Source organism: Apus apus, chromosome 12, assembly GCF_020740795.1.
Source record: "Apus apus isolate bApuApu2 chromosome 12, bApuApu2.pri.cur, whole genome shotgun sequence".
NCBI lineage: Eukaryota > Metazoa > Chordata > Aves > Apodiformes > Apodidae > Apus > Apus apus.
Window position 1 is genome coordinate 8,895,660 of NC_067293.1, and position 19,452 is coordinate 8,915,111.

The window sequence follows — 19,452 nt, forward strand, 5'->3', positions numbered from 1 at the left end:
TTTAACTTCCTTGTCAGGACTTTCTAAACAGCCTGTGTGATGATGGGTGTCATCTACAACAAGGTTACCTCAGAAATACTTTGTATATAAGGGGGTGAATTTGTTTAGAGGCTATTAAAAAAAAAAAAAAAGAAACAAACAAACAAAACAAAACATTCTTAGTCCAACACACAAGTTTTGGCTGTAAGGAGAAATACTGTTCTGAAACATAAGCTGTCTAGCCAGAGGAGATGCAATAATTTATACAGAAATTCCAGAACACAGAATCCTTTTAAATATAGTTCTGTTTTACAACATACCTGAGCTACACTTAGAATGCATATCAATGGTATTGATTCTAGTGTGAGCTTTGTGTCATAGCCACAGAGGTTGAGGAAGTCTCTTGATTGCTTCCTTTTTCTAAAGTCTGCTGGCACTGTGAGTTGCTCAGTGCAGAAAGGCAGGCTTGTGATTCAGTCACAGGAGTGGGAGCATGAGGTTCTATTTCTGTCTCGGTCACAGATGTCCTGGGTTATCACAGCCAGATTTGCTAATTTTCAGTGTCACTCATAGGGGACGACCCAACTGCTTGCTGGAGTGTCTTCTCCTCCCACCACCGAGGAAGGAATTAACCAAGAGGGTGTTGTGCTCTTGGAGTCTCCCACAAATGTCCTGGAAAGCAGTGGCAATTGAACACCTCAAAGCAGGACTAAATTTAAAGCTTTTTCTAACTCATGTATGGAGATGGCACAGGCAGAAAAGTAGGTTCTTTGACATCTTTGTTCATTCTCCCTGATCTCAGATGTTTCTTGTGAGACTTTAAGCGTATTATTCTTAGGTACTGACGTGCTTGAGTAGAATGGAGCTTAATTTAGGAAATTACAGGAAGGTCCAACATCACCTTTACTAATAAAACCAATGTGTGACAGATTTCAGTGCTGTGCCCGATTCTGAAGTTAGCCACAACTGTATTATCCTGAAGCAACTCATTGATAGTGACCAAACTATTTGCAGAGTCAAGCAAACCAACACTACAAAAAAACAGTCCAGAACTTGATGTTTCCCCTGCAAGGGTGTCTGAGGCAAATTTCAAAGGTGGCATGATTGATTTCAAGGTATAGAGTAATGCAGGATGATGTTAATGTAGGAATTAGTAAAGAATTACCTACTAGCTACTTTAAAGACAGTGTACATTTTTCTTTATTAGCTAAAACTATGCAAGACAAAGTTTAAAGACATACACTATAATCTTCTAGGAAACAAAAATCATGTTCAGAATAGCTCTTACACAGGACTTGACTGCATAAAATGTGTGTTCCATGAAATTCAGTCTCCAACTGTAATAAAAAAAGGTATTTTTGTATGATCAATGAAAGAGAAAAAAGAAAACCCATTCCTTCAGAAGATTCACTTGCTGTGGTTGTTTTTGCAGTGATAGCTTGTGAGGTTCAGGAAACTAAGTAGGACAAAACCAGTATAAACCAGAAATGGTGAAAAGAAAGTGCAATTTAAAGTATTGATTTTTAATAATCTTTAGTAATCTTGCCAGTGACATCCATCTATTTATTTGTTTATTATTCACTAGTTTTATTTTGGCAGGTCCTTTTACACAGGAGAAAAAATAACAACAGAAAAACACCAACCACCACCTTCCCTATGGATTAGACTGTGCTGTGGAAAGCTGAGGTCATCTGTTGATTAATTTTACCAGCCAGAACAAGTATGTAAAAACTACCAAAAATGAGTAATGGAAATGGGAAGACTGGATGAAAAAAACCTGTGTTCAGGAAGAACCTTAAGCTGAAGTTCGTCTTGTGCAGATGAGCAAGAAAGGCAAACCCCTAGAGGAACCATCACCCTTCCATCTCCAAGCAGTATTAATGTATGGCAAGTTTAAACCTATTTATTCATGTTTCCAATGTTTCCTTTAAATAGTTGATTAAACACTTTCTCCCCACCAAGGAAATGCAACACCATAAGTAGGTGAGTTCCTGGCAACTAGAGAGATGTCTTTTTCCTCTCTTATTGATTTGGAAATACTTTATTGGATCAGCAGCAGGGCGTTCTGGCCAAAGATGGAATAAGGGGCATCTTCTTACCTTGTTCTGTTGGACACGCCATGAAGTAAGGTTTCCATTTGGGGTTTTTTTGTTTGGGGTTTTTTTGTTTGCTTTTTGTCTGCTACGGTTTTCTGTTGTTTTAATTAGAAGAAGCAGAGCAGACATCCTGTTTTGGACCAAATCCCTGCTCTTGCCCTCTTCCCAGCTGTTACCTCCTCTCTCCATAGCTCCTGGTCACTGCCTGTACCTCCTTTCCACCTGCTCTCCCCTCCCCTCGCCTTTTTCCCGTTTTCTCTAGTGGCACATCAGCAAAGCCTGAGCTAATTGACCTCCTAAATCTCATTAACGATGTTGACTCAGTTCCTCGCTTTCAACATCGACCCAGAACAGGCCTTCGGAACCAGAACTCGCTGTTTAGGAAGCCGTGATTTTTGGCCCGCCGTGCAGGAAGTAGATGGTAACCGGCGGATGCGTTTGATCACGGTGGAAACAGGTTTAGTGTGACAGACCAGGGGCAGCGCCCCGAACCCACCCAGCCCACGCCTCTGAGAGGCCTGGCGGGTTTTTCAGCGCCAGGAACGCGCTGGCCGGACGGGCCCGGCCTCCCCGCCCCTCCGCCGGCACCGCCCCCCGCGCTGGCCACGCCCGGCCGGGCCCGGCGCTGCGAGCGGCTGCGGTGCCGCCGGTGCGGGCCGGGCCCGTCCGGTGCGGGCGGCTGTGCCGGCCGGGCCATGGGCAGCTGGCGGCGGGACGGGCGGGTGACCGCGCTGCAGCGGCTGGGCTGCGCCGGGCTGGCGGGCGCGCTGAGCCTCAGCCTGACGGCGCCGCTGGAGCTGCTGACGGTGCTGGCGCAGGTGGGCACCTGGCACTGCCGGCGGGGGCTGCGCGGCGCCCCGCACCGCCTCTGCCGCGCCGAGGGCCTGCGGGCCCTCTGGAAGGGGAACCTGACCGCCTGCCTGCGGCTCTGCCCCTACAGCGCGCTGCAGCTCGCGGCCTCCCGCCGGTAAGGGAGCGGGAGCGGGAGCGGGAGGGGCTCCGGGAGCGGGAGCGGGAGGGGCTCCGGGAGCGGGAGCGGGAGGGGCTCCGGGAGCGGGAGGGGCTCCGGGAGGGGCTCGGCGGGGTCTCTGTTCGGAGAGGAGGGGATGGGCAGCGGAGAGCTCAGTCCGGAGGGCTGCGTGTCCCCTCTCCCCAGAGACATCGACCCCTCTTGAGTGAACTAACCCCCCTATTCAGCAAACTAATTAACTTGGGCTGTTTAATTCCCAGGGCGTGCAGCAGCTGTCAGGGCTTGGCGGTGTGCCAGCCGCTGCCTGTGCAGTCATGGGTGTTTTTCAAACGATGAAGGGTTGATCGTCTATTAAGTCTCTTCTGCTCAGAGGGATTCCTTTAGAAATGAAGTTACGGTGCTAGCTACAAATGTGGCCGTGGCATCTGTTTTTTGCCACCAATTTTAGTCATTTGTATGTTTTCAGGTATTTATATTGGCTGTATAAAGGAAAATAGCAAAATCAAGCTTCAGATCTTTTACCCTATCATGCAGCAGTTATGCAAATTTGATCGGTTCTAAAGTCAATAGGTGATATTATTTGTTTTAAGATCTTTTTTTCGATAATACAGATATTAAATCACGGTAAACACTGGAAGTGCTGGAGCAGGATCAACACGGAGCGTTACCGAGCTCTGCCAACCAGCGCTCTTGCCTAGGATTCCCTTTTGCTGCCAGCGTCCTGTAGCCGTTGAAGGGAGTGCCTGGCTGTTGGCACACACCAGCATGTTTTGCCACTCTGAGGGCTGGGTTTCTCCCTTTTTTCTTTTTTTTTTTTCCTTCTTATTTCCTTCTTTTTCCCCTTCACATCAGCTGTGTGTCTGATAGGCACTTGACATTTCCGCCCAGCTGGGCAATGGGTTATTCCAGTTCGAGGGCTGTGCTGGGTGGGGAGAGGCATGGGCTCAGCCCGTGCTGGCCAATCCAGCTCGCTGCAGCCTGGTCTGACGCTGCGCAGACTGCTGGGCTTTGTTTTCATCATTCATCATCTGGCTGAGCAAGAGTCATCCTCCCAGCTCTGCCTGTGCCCTTCAGGAAATTATAGATGGAGCGACCCTGGGACTGGCCAGCTTTGTTGTGTCCTTCTGCTTGTAATGCAGCCAGTGGTCAGAAAAGGGGAGAGGTAATGGCAGTGGGAAAGCAGAAGCAATTATTTAAATATAATTGAAAAGTTCCAAGAAGAGTCACTGTGTTGCAGCAGAATAAGCCAGTAGGTTTTGAGCAAAACAACTTCATTGTTTGCTCGGCTGGGAACAGTGTATTCCCTTTGCAAGGCTGTGGTTTGTCTCTAGTTTGCACAGGCTGTTATTTTGAATTGCAAGTGGAAGTACAGTACCAGGATAGTAAAAAAAAGCTTCCTGTCCGTACTTCTTGATACATTATTTGGGGATTTAAAAATGTATTTTCTAGGGGGGGGGGGGGGAAGTGTGTGTATAAAGGCAAGAAACACAAAAAGATAAATGTTACATGGTAACTTAAGTATAATTGCAGAAGGACCAGGGTTGGGGAGTCAGTGGCCCCCCCAGCATGGTGGGAGCTGGCTGGGAAACAGGGGTTTCAGCTGACTCTGCACTGAGTCTGTGGTCGCTGTGCTCAGACCCTCTCTTTCCTTGGCATAAATTTTTCCTGGGTAGTACCTAGAGACACCCCACCACCCTCCCCAGGCAGTTGTGCACACACAGGAAAATCAGGCTCTGTTGCTATAGGGGCTGTACAAGACAGGGAAAAAAGTTTGTGCTCTTTCACTTCTGCTTGGCTAGTCTTTCTGCTCTGAGCTCTCTCCAGGGCATGAAACAAGTAGATGCAGGGATCTGTCATGCAGCACAACATGAACACTCATTTGAGAAAACATCAACTGAGCAAGCAGTGACTTGTAAAAATTTGAAAATTTTCTTCTGGACGTGTAGTTTAAATGTAACTGTGTTGTTTAGGCAGTTTACCTAAACCTTCCAAAGTAAAATAGGAAGTTTCGTTGCTTCCAGTTAAGATTCTCCTTTCAAGTCTTTTTACTTGTTTTCTTGCTCCTTTCACTTCTGCCTGATGTAAGAGAACCTGTGCACATAAAGTCCTCCTCTGCAACACAAATGCATGAATTGTAGGTTAGCCTTTAAAATTCTCTAATTCAACCTCAACATTTCAAATTCTAGACAATCTTCTAAGCATAATAGTGCCTGGACAGAAGAGAAGTATTTCCGTGGACCTTTCTATCCCAACAGAAGTAACAGAGGAGAGTTCAGTTGTTCTCAGAAGGCCTAGGGTTATGTATCTATGTGTTTGTTCTTGCATGATAACTTTGACTGGGAGGGGTTGACCAATGTCTCTGGCTGATGAGTGGTGATCAGAGAATTACTTGCAGATACATTTTAAGTCGTATCTTTCATCCTTCAGGTAGAAATACAAATGAGGATTCTGCAGTCAAAAATTACATTCAGAGTCTCAGGCAAAAAAGTGTATTATTTGAACAATTAGTATTTTAGCTCAGTAACACTAAAATCAAAGCAAATTCTGTTTGCAGAATTATATGTCCTGGTCCCTGACTTACTTGTTAATGGTAACTTTTGCATTTCTGCACTTCCATGCAAAGTGGATTTACCTAAAATCTCTTTGAGCTCCTTGGCATATTTTTGGACTCTGCTTATGCTTTCCCATTCACATGTTCTGTTGAACAGAGCTTTCTGCTGCTTGTGAGGTGTTGTATATAAGGTCTTGAAATACATGTCAAAATTTCAACTGCTGCAGCTGAAGGGGCTTGTGGGCAGAAGAACAGTTACACTGGGAATAATCTGCCTTCGTTTTTCGTGTGTTTTGTTCATACTGTCATTAATAGTACTTCTTTTATGCATTTACTTTAGACTTGTTATACTTTTCACGGACGAGTTGGGTCATATTTCCCACTGGAGAGCCATCATGGCAGGAAGTCTGGCTGGCATGGTTGCAACCATTGTGACTTACCCCACTGATGTAATTAAAACACGGCTCATTGTGCAGAACCGACTGGAACCATCTTACAAAGGAATTCTTCATGCTTTTTACAAAATTTATCATCAAGAAGGACTCCTTGCACTCTATCGTGGCGTTTCACCAGCCATATTAGGTAAAATAATAATGGGGGAAAATCACCTCATTGCACATTGTTTATTGCAGCTACGTAGTGCATTTGGCCACTTGATTTCAAAAGCAAATAGCAAGTTGTTCTGTAGAGAGTATGTAGATTTACAAGGCGTGACAGTCCTGATAACCTCTGCTGCTGCTTTATTGCTTCAAATTACAACCAAGTGGGTAGCATTTTTATGTATGGTTAAGTGTTCAACTAAATACTCTCTTCCTTTTATAGATGATCTAGTTGTGCTTGGATGCAAGATTTCCACCATTTGACTCTTTAAAAAATACGTATATATTCACACAGTGTTCCTAATTCCTATCTATGTGAGGGTGTCTGCCTAGCTGTTCAGTGAAAACTGTGAGCAGTAATAGCTCACTGATGTGAAAAATGATGAGTGATATTCTCTCTTTTTATGAAATTACCTTTTAATTATGTACTTACTCTCCATAGCTTTTAAAAATGTCATTTAACTTTGAGTCCATTATTTCACAATATGACATTATAAAAATGGATAATAATAATAATAATAATAATAATAATAATAATAATAATAATTTATAATCCCACTATAAAATTGACAAGAGCATAAAGCAAGCAAAGAGGACAGAAATATCCCTTATCAGCTTGACTGAAGAGACAGCTCTGTTTACCTGTACTACTGCTGGGGTGGTGCTGGACTGAAGAAAGAGCTTGTCACAAAAGAGAACCTGGAGGAAGAGCTGACCTGTCATGAAACTAAAGCAGTTACTTCTGACAAGATGCACATTTTAATATGTACATGTATGCCCTTATCACCACATCTTGATGCTACAATATAAGCAAAGTTCTTCAAAATAATGATCTGGTTTGAGCAATGCAAGGTGTAAACTGGCAGGAGCTCATTCCATCTTTCTAGGTTATGTGATGAGCATCGCTTTTTAGTTTACAATGTGCTGATAGGATCCTCTATCTGGTTTGCTTTCTAGGTGCTGTCCCATTTTCTGCAGGCTCATTCTTTGTTTACATCAATCTGGACAAAATCTGGCAAAAACCCATAGTTCATTTTACTCCTCTTCAGAACTTCATAAATGGCTGTGTGGCTGCTGCTGTGGCACAGACACTTTCTTTCCCCTTTGAGACTGTCAAGAGGAAGATGCAGGTACTGACTATTGGTGTTACTAGTCCCTTGTTATAGGTGCTTGTTGCAGGAGCTTGGGACAAGACTAGCGAGATGATGAGTGCCACTTTGTTTCTCTTACCAGTAAACTAGGGAGGCTTTGGTTTAGGTTGGTTGATATTTTGGGGATTTTTGTTTGTTTGGTTTAATCTGAAAATTACTGTTACAAGCATGTTGTCACACTTTAAAGGTGAGTTCAAGTACTGTTATGGGATATAGGTATACTCTCAGACTCTGGCATTATTTCTTTACTTTTTTATAGCAATTCCATCCAATGCTCACAGTTCAGAATTGGCAAACCTCCTGTCAAATACAGGCATTCAGTCCCTTTGGTGGTAGGCAGGAGGAATGAGATCTGTATCATTTTTAGAGCCTGTGTGTCTGTCATTTATGCCTGACCTACATACTGGCAACCACATGAAACATGCACAGCAGGTATTAAGCCTGAAGAGTCAAGACTATCCTCATTCTTATCTCAGACGCCTCTGGTTGACAGGTGGCTTACCAGTTGCTGGTGCTGCTGCTTTCCTGGAGCATCAGCAACATAAAACTTACTATATCAAGTTACTGTACAATTTTTATATTAACTTGCTGATCCTTTCTTCTGAAAGTTTAGTAATAATAATTTTAAAAAACAAAATAAGACAAACATCTCCCCACAGTTTCCATCCCACTGACACAATTCAATTGGTAATGTTGACTTTTCATTAGAACTTCATTAGCAGAGTGACAGTGAGTAACTGTCATTGTCTGGTGGCTCTCTGGCTGTGACATGAGAGTTTGTTCCTTCAACCCAGTCCATGGGAAGCTTTTGTGTTCTTATAAAAAAAAGTAGTTGTTTGGGGTGGCAGCATTTAGCATTCAGTTATTTAGTGTGATCCCCTTCCTCCTCCTCAAGTGATTGTGTGGTTGTTAAGTCACAAGCTACCAAAAGGTCAGTGAAACTGTGAATTTCCCTCTCCTATTCCCCAGGTTCCCTTTCTCAGACAGGGCTCAGATCCAGTGGCACAGAAGCCTTCACTGGCCTCTCTCCATCTTGTAATGGAGGACCTCAGCAGGAGAAGTAATGTTTTTTTATTAGGCCAGCCTGTGTAGCTGACATGTCCAGAAGTCAAGCTGTAAGCTGAGCCTTTTCATCTGCTGTCTCATAAAATATTTCAGATGAGAAAGAGATTCTGATCATGAAAACTCGATTGTTTCTTTTCAGCTCTATCAGTGGGTCTAAAAAAAAGCAATTACTCCTTACAGGTTCTCTTTTTCTGTATATCCTTAGGCTCAGAGCAATACTGTTACCCTAAAGAATAAAGAAAATAAAGGCATTTACTGTGCTATTTCCCCTCTAATATTTTCTGTCAATACATCAGTTAGTTGAACATTCAGTTTCCATAATCAGTTCAAAAGTAGCTCTCATTAGTAGCTGGTGTGATGCGAAGTTCTGTGTCCAGCTTTGTCTTTACAAAAAAGTAGAGCAGTGAAACAGGCCCATCTTTTATTTTCCTGCCACTAGGCTGTACTCTTTCACCAAAGGGATGCTTCAGACGTCTGATTGGCACTTCTAGAAATAAGAAGGAAACTGGATTTATTGCCTAAATATGTAGGAAGTAGATATGCTAAAAATACTTTGGATGGAGAAAGGGCTCAGGGTTTTTTTTTCCACAACTGAGTAGTGATTTTCCAAGCTTAGAGAAACATGTACTGTTCAGTGATTTTATTCTGAAGGCAAAGGTGTTTCAGAAGAAGTAGCTGCCTAGGTGTGAAAGCCCATAATTTGTTTGAAAATGATGTGAGTCAGGAGGCTTATCTAGAAAAGAGACGCCCAAGCTGATACCAAGAGCTCACTGGAACTTGTGTAAGGTCATCTGAGAAGTTTGTTTTTCACAGGCAGCAGCAGGGTACGGCCCAGCCTTGCAGGGATCCAGTCTGCTTTGTGCTTACTTGGCTGGCCTGTTCGGTTTGCAGGGTGGTGGTCAGGAGAGACACATGTCTAGGACAGCACCAGAAAAGATACCGTGCAAAGGGACCTACAAGGGGGAGAATTAAGACAGGGAGAACAGAGCTTCATAGCAAGTACTTCTGACCACAGTTTTTTTCAGACACCTTATTCTGATCAACCTCCATTCAGTGATTCACCTTTCTAGGTGATAAAAAGCAAAAGAGGGGTGTACCAAAGCCTTCAGCTGCCCAGCCCTGGTTTGAGTGCTCTGCAGCATGAGTAGAGAAATGCTGGCTTTGGAAGTTATGAATTCTAGTGGTGTGTATGAAGAGGAACACAGGAGACGGCAGAGGTCAGGGTCAGATTCCTCTCCATTTCCTTCTGTCCCACTGATGAAGGAAGTATATTGCCAGAGAAAAGGAGGAACTAGGGAGCTGTAAGGCAGTCTCAGGAGCTTCAAAAGCTGAGAAACTAAGGCACGAGGTTGTCTTCTCTGATTCTGAGATGGGAGTACAAGCCTGAGACCAGAACATCCAGTTCAGATCTTTGTCTGACATACTAGGCAGTCAGAAGAGTTAGCTCCATCCATTTCCTCATCTAGACAGAGCCTGAATTGTTTGCACAGACTAGAAAAGGAAAAAGTGTTATTTTTAATCTCAGTTGTAATAATTTTGTTTCATCCTTTCTCATTTTACATATGTGAATCCTACACTTCTGATGTCAGCAGCTTCTGTCACTGACATCTGTGGGAGTAGGAGCTGAATGTCACTGAACAATTCTTTGTGTTTTAGTGATGACTTATGATGTCAGATTCACCCTGTAACCATGGCTTCTTCCCCCTCTGTTATTAGAATTACCTTGTTTACCTTTTTTACAAAGATACTATGTTTGCTAAATATACTTGAATGGTTTTCTTAAAATAAATGTTGATTAATGAGTGCGTCTTACTGAGTATGTTAGTTCTCTTTGTTGTGCTCATCCTAATTTTATTCCTTTGTCTTCCTTTTTTCACTTTGCTCCTGATTGGCATGTTAGAGAATTAAGAGGTACTGTATGCATGTTTCGGCATGGAAATACTGCTTTTGTTGTGCATCTGTAGAAGGGGTTAGTGAAGGAGAGGGTTGTTCAAAGGGATGGTTTATATCAAGTGCTTTCCTGACTCACTCTTACTGTATCAGTTTCTGGACAAAATCCTACTGATCTTTGTATCCTTCTGCTGTTTCTTGTTCTTTGCTTTCCTTCCTTTTCCTGCAATACCACATTCTTTGTTAAATCCAGTATCCAGGAGATATTCAGGTATGGCAGTTTCACTTTGCAGACTTATTGAAGTGCAGAGAAATACTTGCCTATTAATTAATTTGAGTCAAAGGGAAACACTGGTAATATATTTCTCCTTCCCCACATAATCTTTTTTGCCTATGGTGACCTTCGTAAGTGCCTATTGGAAAGAGCTCTGTCACTTCAGTAAGGGAAGATTAATTTAGAGCTGATATATGCCACACAGAAGATTGTTAGTAGAATAACACAGATCCCAGGTTATGTGGAGAACTGAAAAATCTATGAACATGCATATGGTCATTGCAAACCTAATACCCAAGTTTGGCACTTCCCTCTGTGTAGACTTGCCACCCATCAACCACAAAGTGGCCTCTTTTTCAGTGGCAGTTGGACTTCGGCTGCCTATAAATCTGGTTTGGGGTGTTGTTTTTTTTGGGGGGAGGTGGTTCATTGGAACACAACATGCTCTGCAAGTGTGAAATTACGTAAATTGTGTAAATTATGTAGATGCTATGAGTTCTTAGTAACCTGGAGAAAACTAAGCAGTCATTGCCTTGGTGAGGTAGCTTGTTTAAAGCAAATGCAATCTTGTGTCCTGTTGGCCCATTTTTAGTTTGAAGTCAGTTAAAGGAGATACTGAAGTCTCTGTTTAAAAGTAGTACTGTTATTTATGTATTTATTTTAACTGTCGTCCTTGGTAAAAGACAGTCTAGCAAGAACCCAGTGCCTGGGTTATAAATAAAGCTTTGAAAAAAATGGCGAATGTTCATTAAAAAATCACCTTCTCCTTGCTGAAATGAAGAGAGTGCTCCTGCGTTGCTGAAACATGAATAACTTGCAAAGAGTGCTCTGTCACTGGATGGTCACTGGTGCTGGCATGGCAGCCTCTGAAAGCTCTCAAGCTGTCCCTGCTGTTTGTGAGATCTCTGTTTTTGTCAGCTGGGAATATGAAAGTTATTGGAGTCATGACCCGGGTTAAAAATAAGAAATCGTTTTTGGGTCATGTGGTTCACATGACGTCTCAAAAGCATATGTGCTTAGACACTTCATGCAGGGAGACCCTTTAATAGTGAGCAGCATAGGAGTCTGAACCTTGAAGAGTTTCAGAGGCAGAGTCGTTTGACCAGACAGAATGGCAAATTCCATAGTGTGGAAGCAAGTAAGGACCAATATTACTACTTTTAGTCTGATTTCTTGTGGAAGTAAGGCTTATATGGTTGCTAGCTGTCTGTCCTTGCCCCACATAGCTTTTGATCCTGCTGTCCAACTTCAACTACACTTGACAGAGAAGTGGAGTTTTCAGATATTAACTTCCTTCAAGTTTTGTGAAAGCAAGTGCACAGTAGAGATATAACTCTAAAAATCATCTGAGGGGAAGGCTGCAGTGTGAGTTCTTATTTTTCTTCTCCCAGTGATCTCATGCTCCCCTTCTCCTCACTGCTAGGATTCAGGCATCAGCCTCATCCACACAAAGCAAATGGTAGTATGTCTTCTATAAATCTTGTAAAACATTGATTTTCTCAGTTCCTATAAAGACATTGGGAGAAGCAGCAACTAGTGTTGCTGTACACAGTGTGAGGTGTGGGACCAAACTAAGTGTTTGCACCATACATAAAATAAACTATAAAGGTGTCCACACATGGGGCTTCCACTGCCTCAAGGAAAAAGACCTCTCTGTTCCCCATCAAAGATTTCATCATTCTGCAGGTGTTAAAAGCAGGGAAAGTTTAGGTCTAGTAGCAAAGGAGGGATTCTACAACAAACTGAAGCCTCAGGGAACAGGCCTGGAGGTAGTGTTTCTAAAGCTAAGAGTAACTTAGGCAGCAGTAAACTGTTTTGTTCACTCCGTGCTATTGATCTCAGAAAGACGAGATGATTTGGCCCCAGTTCAGGTTACAGAGGAAAGGACAACATGTTCCTAGAGTGCAGGAAGCTGGAGGTCAGCTGCTCTGCTGTGCTGCTCTGGAACTGATTGCTCTCCTGATAGCTTGTCACCTTGTCATTTTCCTACATGCCTGAGTACCTTCAGTGGACTTTACCCAGGGGTAACTCAGCATTACTAAACCATTGGCACAGAAAAGACAATGACTACCAGGTGAGGCTATTCTTGAAGGCAAAGGGTTGATTAGCCTAAGAGGATGCATACCTTCCCCTCCCAGTATTAATACTTATATTTTAGCTCTTTCTGATTTGAGTGGAATGAACTACTCTTTCAAGAATTCACCTTTCACTTGAGTGGAATTTCTGTTCACCATAGTGGTCATGTTGGCCAAGTGGCATTAGCTTGAAAGAAAATGGCAATCCTCATCCTTTGCTTTCCTTTGAACTGCAGTTACACTTGCCTGTTGCAAGTGTCCTCATTAACCCAGACTGCAAAGACTTCTTAATTTAGCTTCCAGATTAAGAGTGTTGTAAAGTGCCTTCCTGTGCTTTTTTTTTTTTTTTTTAAATACTGATTAGAAGTGTAGGACACCTGAATTTGTTGAAAATATATAAATAACAAACAGTTTTACTATATTTACCATCAGGACAGCATACCAGCTAAGGCAGCTGTTCACTGTCAGCTGATCTTTTGTGCTCTGTGCCAACAAGTACTGCATGTCAAAACAAACAGCAAATCTTTGTACCAGTAGACTGTACAAACAGGGAAGAAAGGGGAAAAAAGTACATAAACTGAGGGGGAAGTATTTCTAAAGAGTCTCTGATGTGTGTAAATTCAGACAGTTGCAAACCACAATGTGCTAAAGTGCCAGTGGGAATGTTGTATCTGCTGAAATCTGGGCACAGTCTTAGGTGGCTTAATTACAGTGTCTGCCACCTCCTGACCTGGTGGTCTCTGCTTGGTCCCCATGTGGGTACTGTGAGCCTTGAAAGATTCAAGTGATTGATCTTTTGATGGGCACAGATCCCACTGCAGGTGTGGTGAATTGTGCATGTCAATCGTAAGAGGAAGTGAGGAGGAGGAGGGGGGCTGGGAGAGGTTGTGGAAGGAGAAATCTCTATAAAGGCCTGTGGGATTAGTTCCCAAAATGCAACTGTTGTTCTGGCAGTCCCCTCATCATGCACCCAATAGGAGAGATGTCTTCAGGTAACAATTAACTTTAATAATTAATTTTAGTTTTGTCATGATGATTCACCCTTACTTAAATATTTTGTTTGTATAAAAAATGTGACTGCAGGTAGTTGGGGTATTTTTATACATCTCTGTCTTGTGGATTTAGATTGTTGAGGCAGAACAGACGGCTCACTCTGGGGATGTATCACAGTCATTTAGTAGACTTGGTGGTCTCTGGATACTGAAGTACTGTGTTTGTGAGAGAGCAGATGGACCCAGTTCTACTGTTGATGTGCTTTAATCATTTAGAGGGCCCATCGTCCACCAGACGTAAAAAGATTAGCAACTCAGCCCTGCTACCACTGTGACTAACAACTTGGCACTCAGCAGCACAGTGAGCTGTACTGTATCTTCAGCCTTCTGCAGTATGAGGAAGCTGTAACTGGGGGAAAAGGGAGTCTTTAAAAATGATCATAATAAACAGGTTTCCATTTTCCGTGAAACGCGCCTGGTGTCGAGGGGTGTCAAAAGAAAGGGAGTCAAGCTGCTTTGAGGTGCATGGTGTGAAAGACCTCTGTCATAAACCCAGTCCTTTTTGGTATGAAATTAGCTGTTTGATCTGTATGTCATTGTAGGTTTCTGGGAAAAAAAAAAAAAAAAAGAAAAAAAAAAAAAGAAAACAAAAGGTAGAGAAACTAGTTTGATCTGTTTGGCGACTTCCATTTTCTGGTTCTAGTGCAGTGGTTGCAATGATTGCACTCTTGTACACATCTAGATGATGCAGAACCACCCAAAACGCACAGCTTTTTTTATTATTATTAATTTTAAAAAGTGCCAAATGAAAAACCTTCCTAACTTTTTTTTTTTTAATTAATACACTTTGACTTTGTTTAGCTGTGTTGGCAGTAGGTGACTCTGAGACTCTGTAGACAAATGTTATTTAAATACTGTATCTGGGCTCCTGTAAGGCAGAAAAACTTCACCCCACAGGGTGAAATCTTGAAAATGGCTGTAACTGTGATGTTACTGTGCATAATATTTCAGTAAATCTCTTTAAGAGATCTGTGTCTGTGGGGAAAATTAGAAATCTGGGGCTTTGACTTACCTGTCCTTTTTAACTGTCTCTGGATATGTTTACTGTGTGTAGAATCTTTCTGAAACCCGTAGTGTTCTGGTGGCCTGTCTGGGTGTTGTAGGCATGGGTGGATACTGTGATCAAAACCCTGTGATATGTACCTTTGCAATATATAGAGCAATGCATTAATTCTGGCAGGTCGTGCCCTGCCTACCACAGAGAAACTTAAAAAGGGAGGGGATCACCATGTTAACAGCATTGCTGCTTTCCTGAAGCGTTTTAGAATCCTATCCCTCTTCACTGCCTGGCTGTCTACACTTCCTTTATCAAAAAAGCTTGTGGCAACTGGCTGACAGTCCAGAAAGCAGCAGGTTTTGCATCCAGCTCTCCTATGACTGCTCTAGCCCCATGGAGGTAGCAAGGCTGACGCAGACAAAGGGGATGAGCAATCAGAACAGTTGAAACACTTTCTTCCCTACAAATGTGATCCCTCTCTCACAAATCAGGTACACTTTTGAGAAAGTTCAGAGAGAATCAAATGCTTCTGCTCTCTCCTCCTTAAGGTGTAGAAGACCATGGATTAAATCCTTAGCCCTACTCTTACCTGGGGTAAAGAAGCCGTGACATGATAAAGGGGATCCAGAACAGAACAATGGGTGTGGTGGAAGCCTCTTGCCTTCTTTTTCAGTGCAGTCAGCTGCTTTCCCAAAATCATCTCCCAAAGCCCTGTCAAAGGAAACTGTATGGTTTTACCCATTACCTGCCATCAGAAATATTTCACATGCATTTCAATCAAGGAGCAAAAAAGCAAGGAATAAAAAGGATAAATTATTTTTTGTAGATAAAGAAGACTGCAGTTAGTTTGTGGGGTGATGTGGAGTTTTTCTCTTTGAAATTTTAGCAGGCTTGCCAGTAATGCAAGAGGATGCAACAGCATTAAAACTTTTTTATTAGCAAATATGTACCTGGAGCATGAGTTTTGATCTATTTCCATTGCAAGCATCTAAGTTGCCAAGTATTTGAAATGCTGTAGCTGAGGCATCTAGAAAATGTCATCACCACTTGTCAGTTTATGAAAGCCTTGTCAGAGGCTTAGCAGCTCTGAGAAGCTATAGGTTAGTTTGGCCAAGGAGGGGAAAAATGCCACACCACATGGTATTTCAGATCAATGAAGGGATAATCATCTCCATAGTCACCCAATTAACTGTCAAAGTCCCATTTTTATCAAATTTCTGCCCTGTGGTGATCAGCTTGTGTATGCAAGTCACCAACCTGTGTTGAGGGGTCCCCACACACACCTGGCTGAGAAGTGTCACTTGCCTCATGTTTCAGTGAAAACCTGATTCACTCAGATGAAAACCATGGCTGCATGTGCACAGATGGGTGAGGCTGAGATTATGGAAGGTCAGGTTATCCTGTCTGCCCTAACACAGTAGGAGATTAATGAGGGCAGGATTTTGCTGTTAAAAAATGACCCACTACACTTCTTCCATGTGAACAGACACTGTACTGCAGTTGGAAATGTAGCTCCAAGCTAACTTTAACCAAACTAGATCAACTGACCATGTAGCAAAGATACAGGAACACAGGCACCAACTGCTCCCCTACAGCCCCTGGTGGGCTGGTGCAGCCTGGGCTGAAGTCTGTGTTCTTCTGTTTCTGCTGTGCTGCTCAAGCTATAGTGCAGTTTGCCCTTCTCATTGCAGCATGGACACAGCCTCAGCAGCCAGTGTCAAGTCAGCCTGCTCTTGGGTTTTGATCAGAACTCCAGGAAGGCCGTGTGGCATCTGGCCAGCCCCAGGCTTCCCTCTCGTAGGTGCTTCACTGCTGGTGCTGTGAACTATCTCTTCCCAGGCTGAGCAGCTGGCAGAGGTGGGGCTGATGTGTAATGTGGCTCTGGATCGGATGGTTTGTTGTCACAAGGGTGGGATTTACTTACAGAAGTGACATGGCACAAAAGGAAGTGCAGTGTGAAATTGCTGGTCTCTTTCATAGGTATCAGAATTCCCTCTCTTTTTAGTTTGTATTTCAAGGCAAAATAGCTGAATCTTTTGGGCTGATGGAGGAATCCAGATCAGTCTGTTGAAACCTTCCTTATGGACCAGAGTGGAGAAAATAATTTTCTTTAGTTCTTTTGTTTTCCTCTGCTTGTTCTAAATCCCTCTGGGTGTCTCCTGAACAGGCCCAGAGTCCTTGGCTTCCCCACTATGGAGCAGTTGATGTCCATTTTACTGGCATGGTTGACTGTTTCCGGCAAACTGTGAAGAACAAGGGTGTGCTTGGACTTTGGAGTGGGCTCACACCCAGTCTGCTCAAGGTGAGATCTTGCTTTCAGCCCAAGCAAAGACTGTCTGGAAGTGATCAAGACACACTATTGGAGAGTTGGGGTTATAATGCTTATGACATGCCTCCATACTGACTAGCAGCTTATACATGACAGAGTCTGTGACAAAATGGGTGCAACCTCAAGCAGGTTGTAAACCAGCTTTGGAACTTGGTTTGGTCATATTTCCCTAAAAGTCAGCTTGGCTTCTGCATGTTTTCATTTGAAAGTTTCCTTTAAAGTTTTCATTTGAATGTACTTACAGAAGGGAGTGCTGCTAACACACAAGCTAAGGTATGGATGGGGGATTGCAAGTGATCCAGTTAGGACAGCTAAAGAAGTTCTGCTTCTGAGCTGAGCCCCAGTAATTTGACATGTTGTACCAAGCTGTAAAGTTTGTCCTTGTAGAAGCCACTTCCTCAGAAGTCAAAAGTTGTGCTCTCGACCAGCTCTTTAATGCATGCCTATCGGTTACCACAGCCCTTGCTGAGTTGAAAGTGTGTAATAGAGCACAATAGCTCAAACAGAAGGTAATTTAGTTCACATAAATACATTTTATAGTGCTGTGGTGAGGACTAACTACGTGGAGTACTACAGGTGAGCCAATGACTGGTAACTGAGTGACAAGGTGATTGATTGTGATGGCCTGCCTGTGCCTGGCCCTGCCTGGGCTGGTGTAAAGCCACTTGGCACCAGAGGTGCTGATTCTACATGGAGCAAAAGAAGAAAATAGTCTGGTCACTCTGCTATATGTGGAATAAATCCCACATTTTGTACTGGGATTTGCTTTGGTGTTTGATAAGTTATGATAATCCAGAGGCTAACATAGACCATGTTCTTCACAATATTGTTATAATTAATTAGGTACCAATAATGAACTCCTACTTTTAGCAAGCTGCAGGTGTCTGCCTACTTTGAGGTGAGGCTCTGATTTTATATAAATGAGCACATCTCTATTAGCAGATCAGATCAGATTTGACGTCCTAGAAGTTTCCTTTTTTAAAAAAAATGCCTAAGCTAAGAATGCTACTAGTGAGTCTAATGCTGCTTTTTAATCATATGTTGCTTTTTTTTTTTTTTTAATCAGATTGTCCCATACTTTGGTGTGATGTTTAGCACCTTTGAATTCTGCAAGCGGGTCTGTCTGTACAGAAATGGTTATATTGAATCTCCTTTAAATTACAAGCTAACTCCTGGTGTGGACCAGAGTTTACAGCCACAAGAACTCAGAGAATTAAAGCTCCTCCCAAGGGCAAATTTTGAGCCAAGTAAATCAGCTCTTGAAAACTGACATTGGAGTGTCTGCTGCAGATACACACACTGCCTTTCTTTAGGAGCTTCGTAAGAAGGACATGCTGAACTACAGGTACCAGCATCTCAGCAGATTGTGTGGTTGTGGTACTGAAACACCAGTGCCAGGAATGAGTAAGTCTTGTATCTCATTTACTGAATGGATATAAACAATGTGAATAGCAAGCATATACTGAAGAGGAGAGATGCAACTAGCTTGAAAAAGCTATGTGATTGGAACTTGAAATTACAGTATTCTAGGTGCTTTTCAATACTGAATAGCCATTTTGAGATAAAACCACTTGCAGAAAGGCAAGAGAACTGAGATAAAAGCATAAATTGTGTCTTCAAAGATATTAAGCAAATTCAAATGTTTTTTTTTAAGGAATCTGAGATACCGAGCCAGCAAAAAATTATGAACAGACCAGAATGCATCCAACATGCAAGAATTTATACTGAAATCTTTTTTCTAATGGTACTATGTGGAGATAGCATTCTGCTGATGCAGAGCTAGGCTCAGTTTGGTCACACTCCAAAATCCACTCTTCAGTTTTTGAGACTTACTTGAGAATAATGTTTTGTATTAATTTTGGGTGTAAAGATAAAATATGCTGCTGCAACTGTGCTTTTGCTAAGAGAGAACTGCAATGTGCAAAATGAGCTGTCATACACTGGAATGACAATCTTGCAAACTTAAGTGCATACTAGAATATAATTCTCCCCTTTCTCCTATGTTGTTACTGCATGTACATTAGTTATTTCAGGCTTTGACAAGCAGTTTTCTTGAAGTTCTCTACCTGAAGTATTTCCCGAAGAATGCCATTCGTAAATGTGTTAGATAATTCAGAGCCACAGGCCTTGTCATGTTTTGGTATTGTTAAAGCTCTATTTTTATATTAAACTACTTTTTAACTTCTTTGCACAGACCCAGGCCAACTGTGCTGCTCAGAACTTGCCAGCAGAATATCACTGCACACAACCTGTGATTTTTCTTTTTCCACTTAAGTGCTGTGACCCAGCAGCCACAGATAGTTTCTGTAGATACGAACGATTCTGCAAGACCACTAGGTTGTTGCCAGTGCAATTGATAGGCCTCTCACCACTCTGGGGAGCTTTTGGGCAATAAAAGATCATCTTGGCATTATAACTGAGGAC

General features: G+C 42.6%; 1 protein-coding gene across 1 annotated transcript; it reads left to right on the forward strand.

Annotated features, from left to right (window-relative positions):
- Positions 1-2,673: 2,673 nt before the first annotated feature.
- Positions 2,674-19,444, forward strand: SLC25A43 (solute carrier family 25 member 43). Its single transcript, XM_051630057.1, has 5 exons — positions 2,674-3,042; positions 5,937-6,178; positions 7,153-7,325; positions 16,867-17,001; positions 18,095-19,444. Exons 1-5 carry the CDS (start codon positions 2,771-2,773, stop codon positions 18,296-18,298), a joined length of 1,026 nt encoding a protein of 341 aa, XP_051486017.1. The 5' UTR covers positions 2,674-2,770; the 3' UTR covers positions 18,299-19,444.
- The last annotated feature ends 8 nt before the right edge of the window (positions 19,445-19,452 follow it).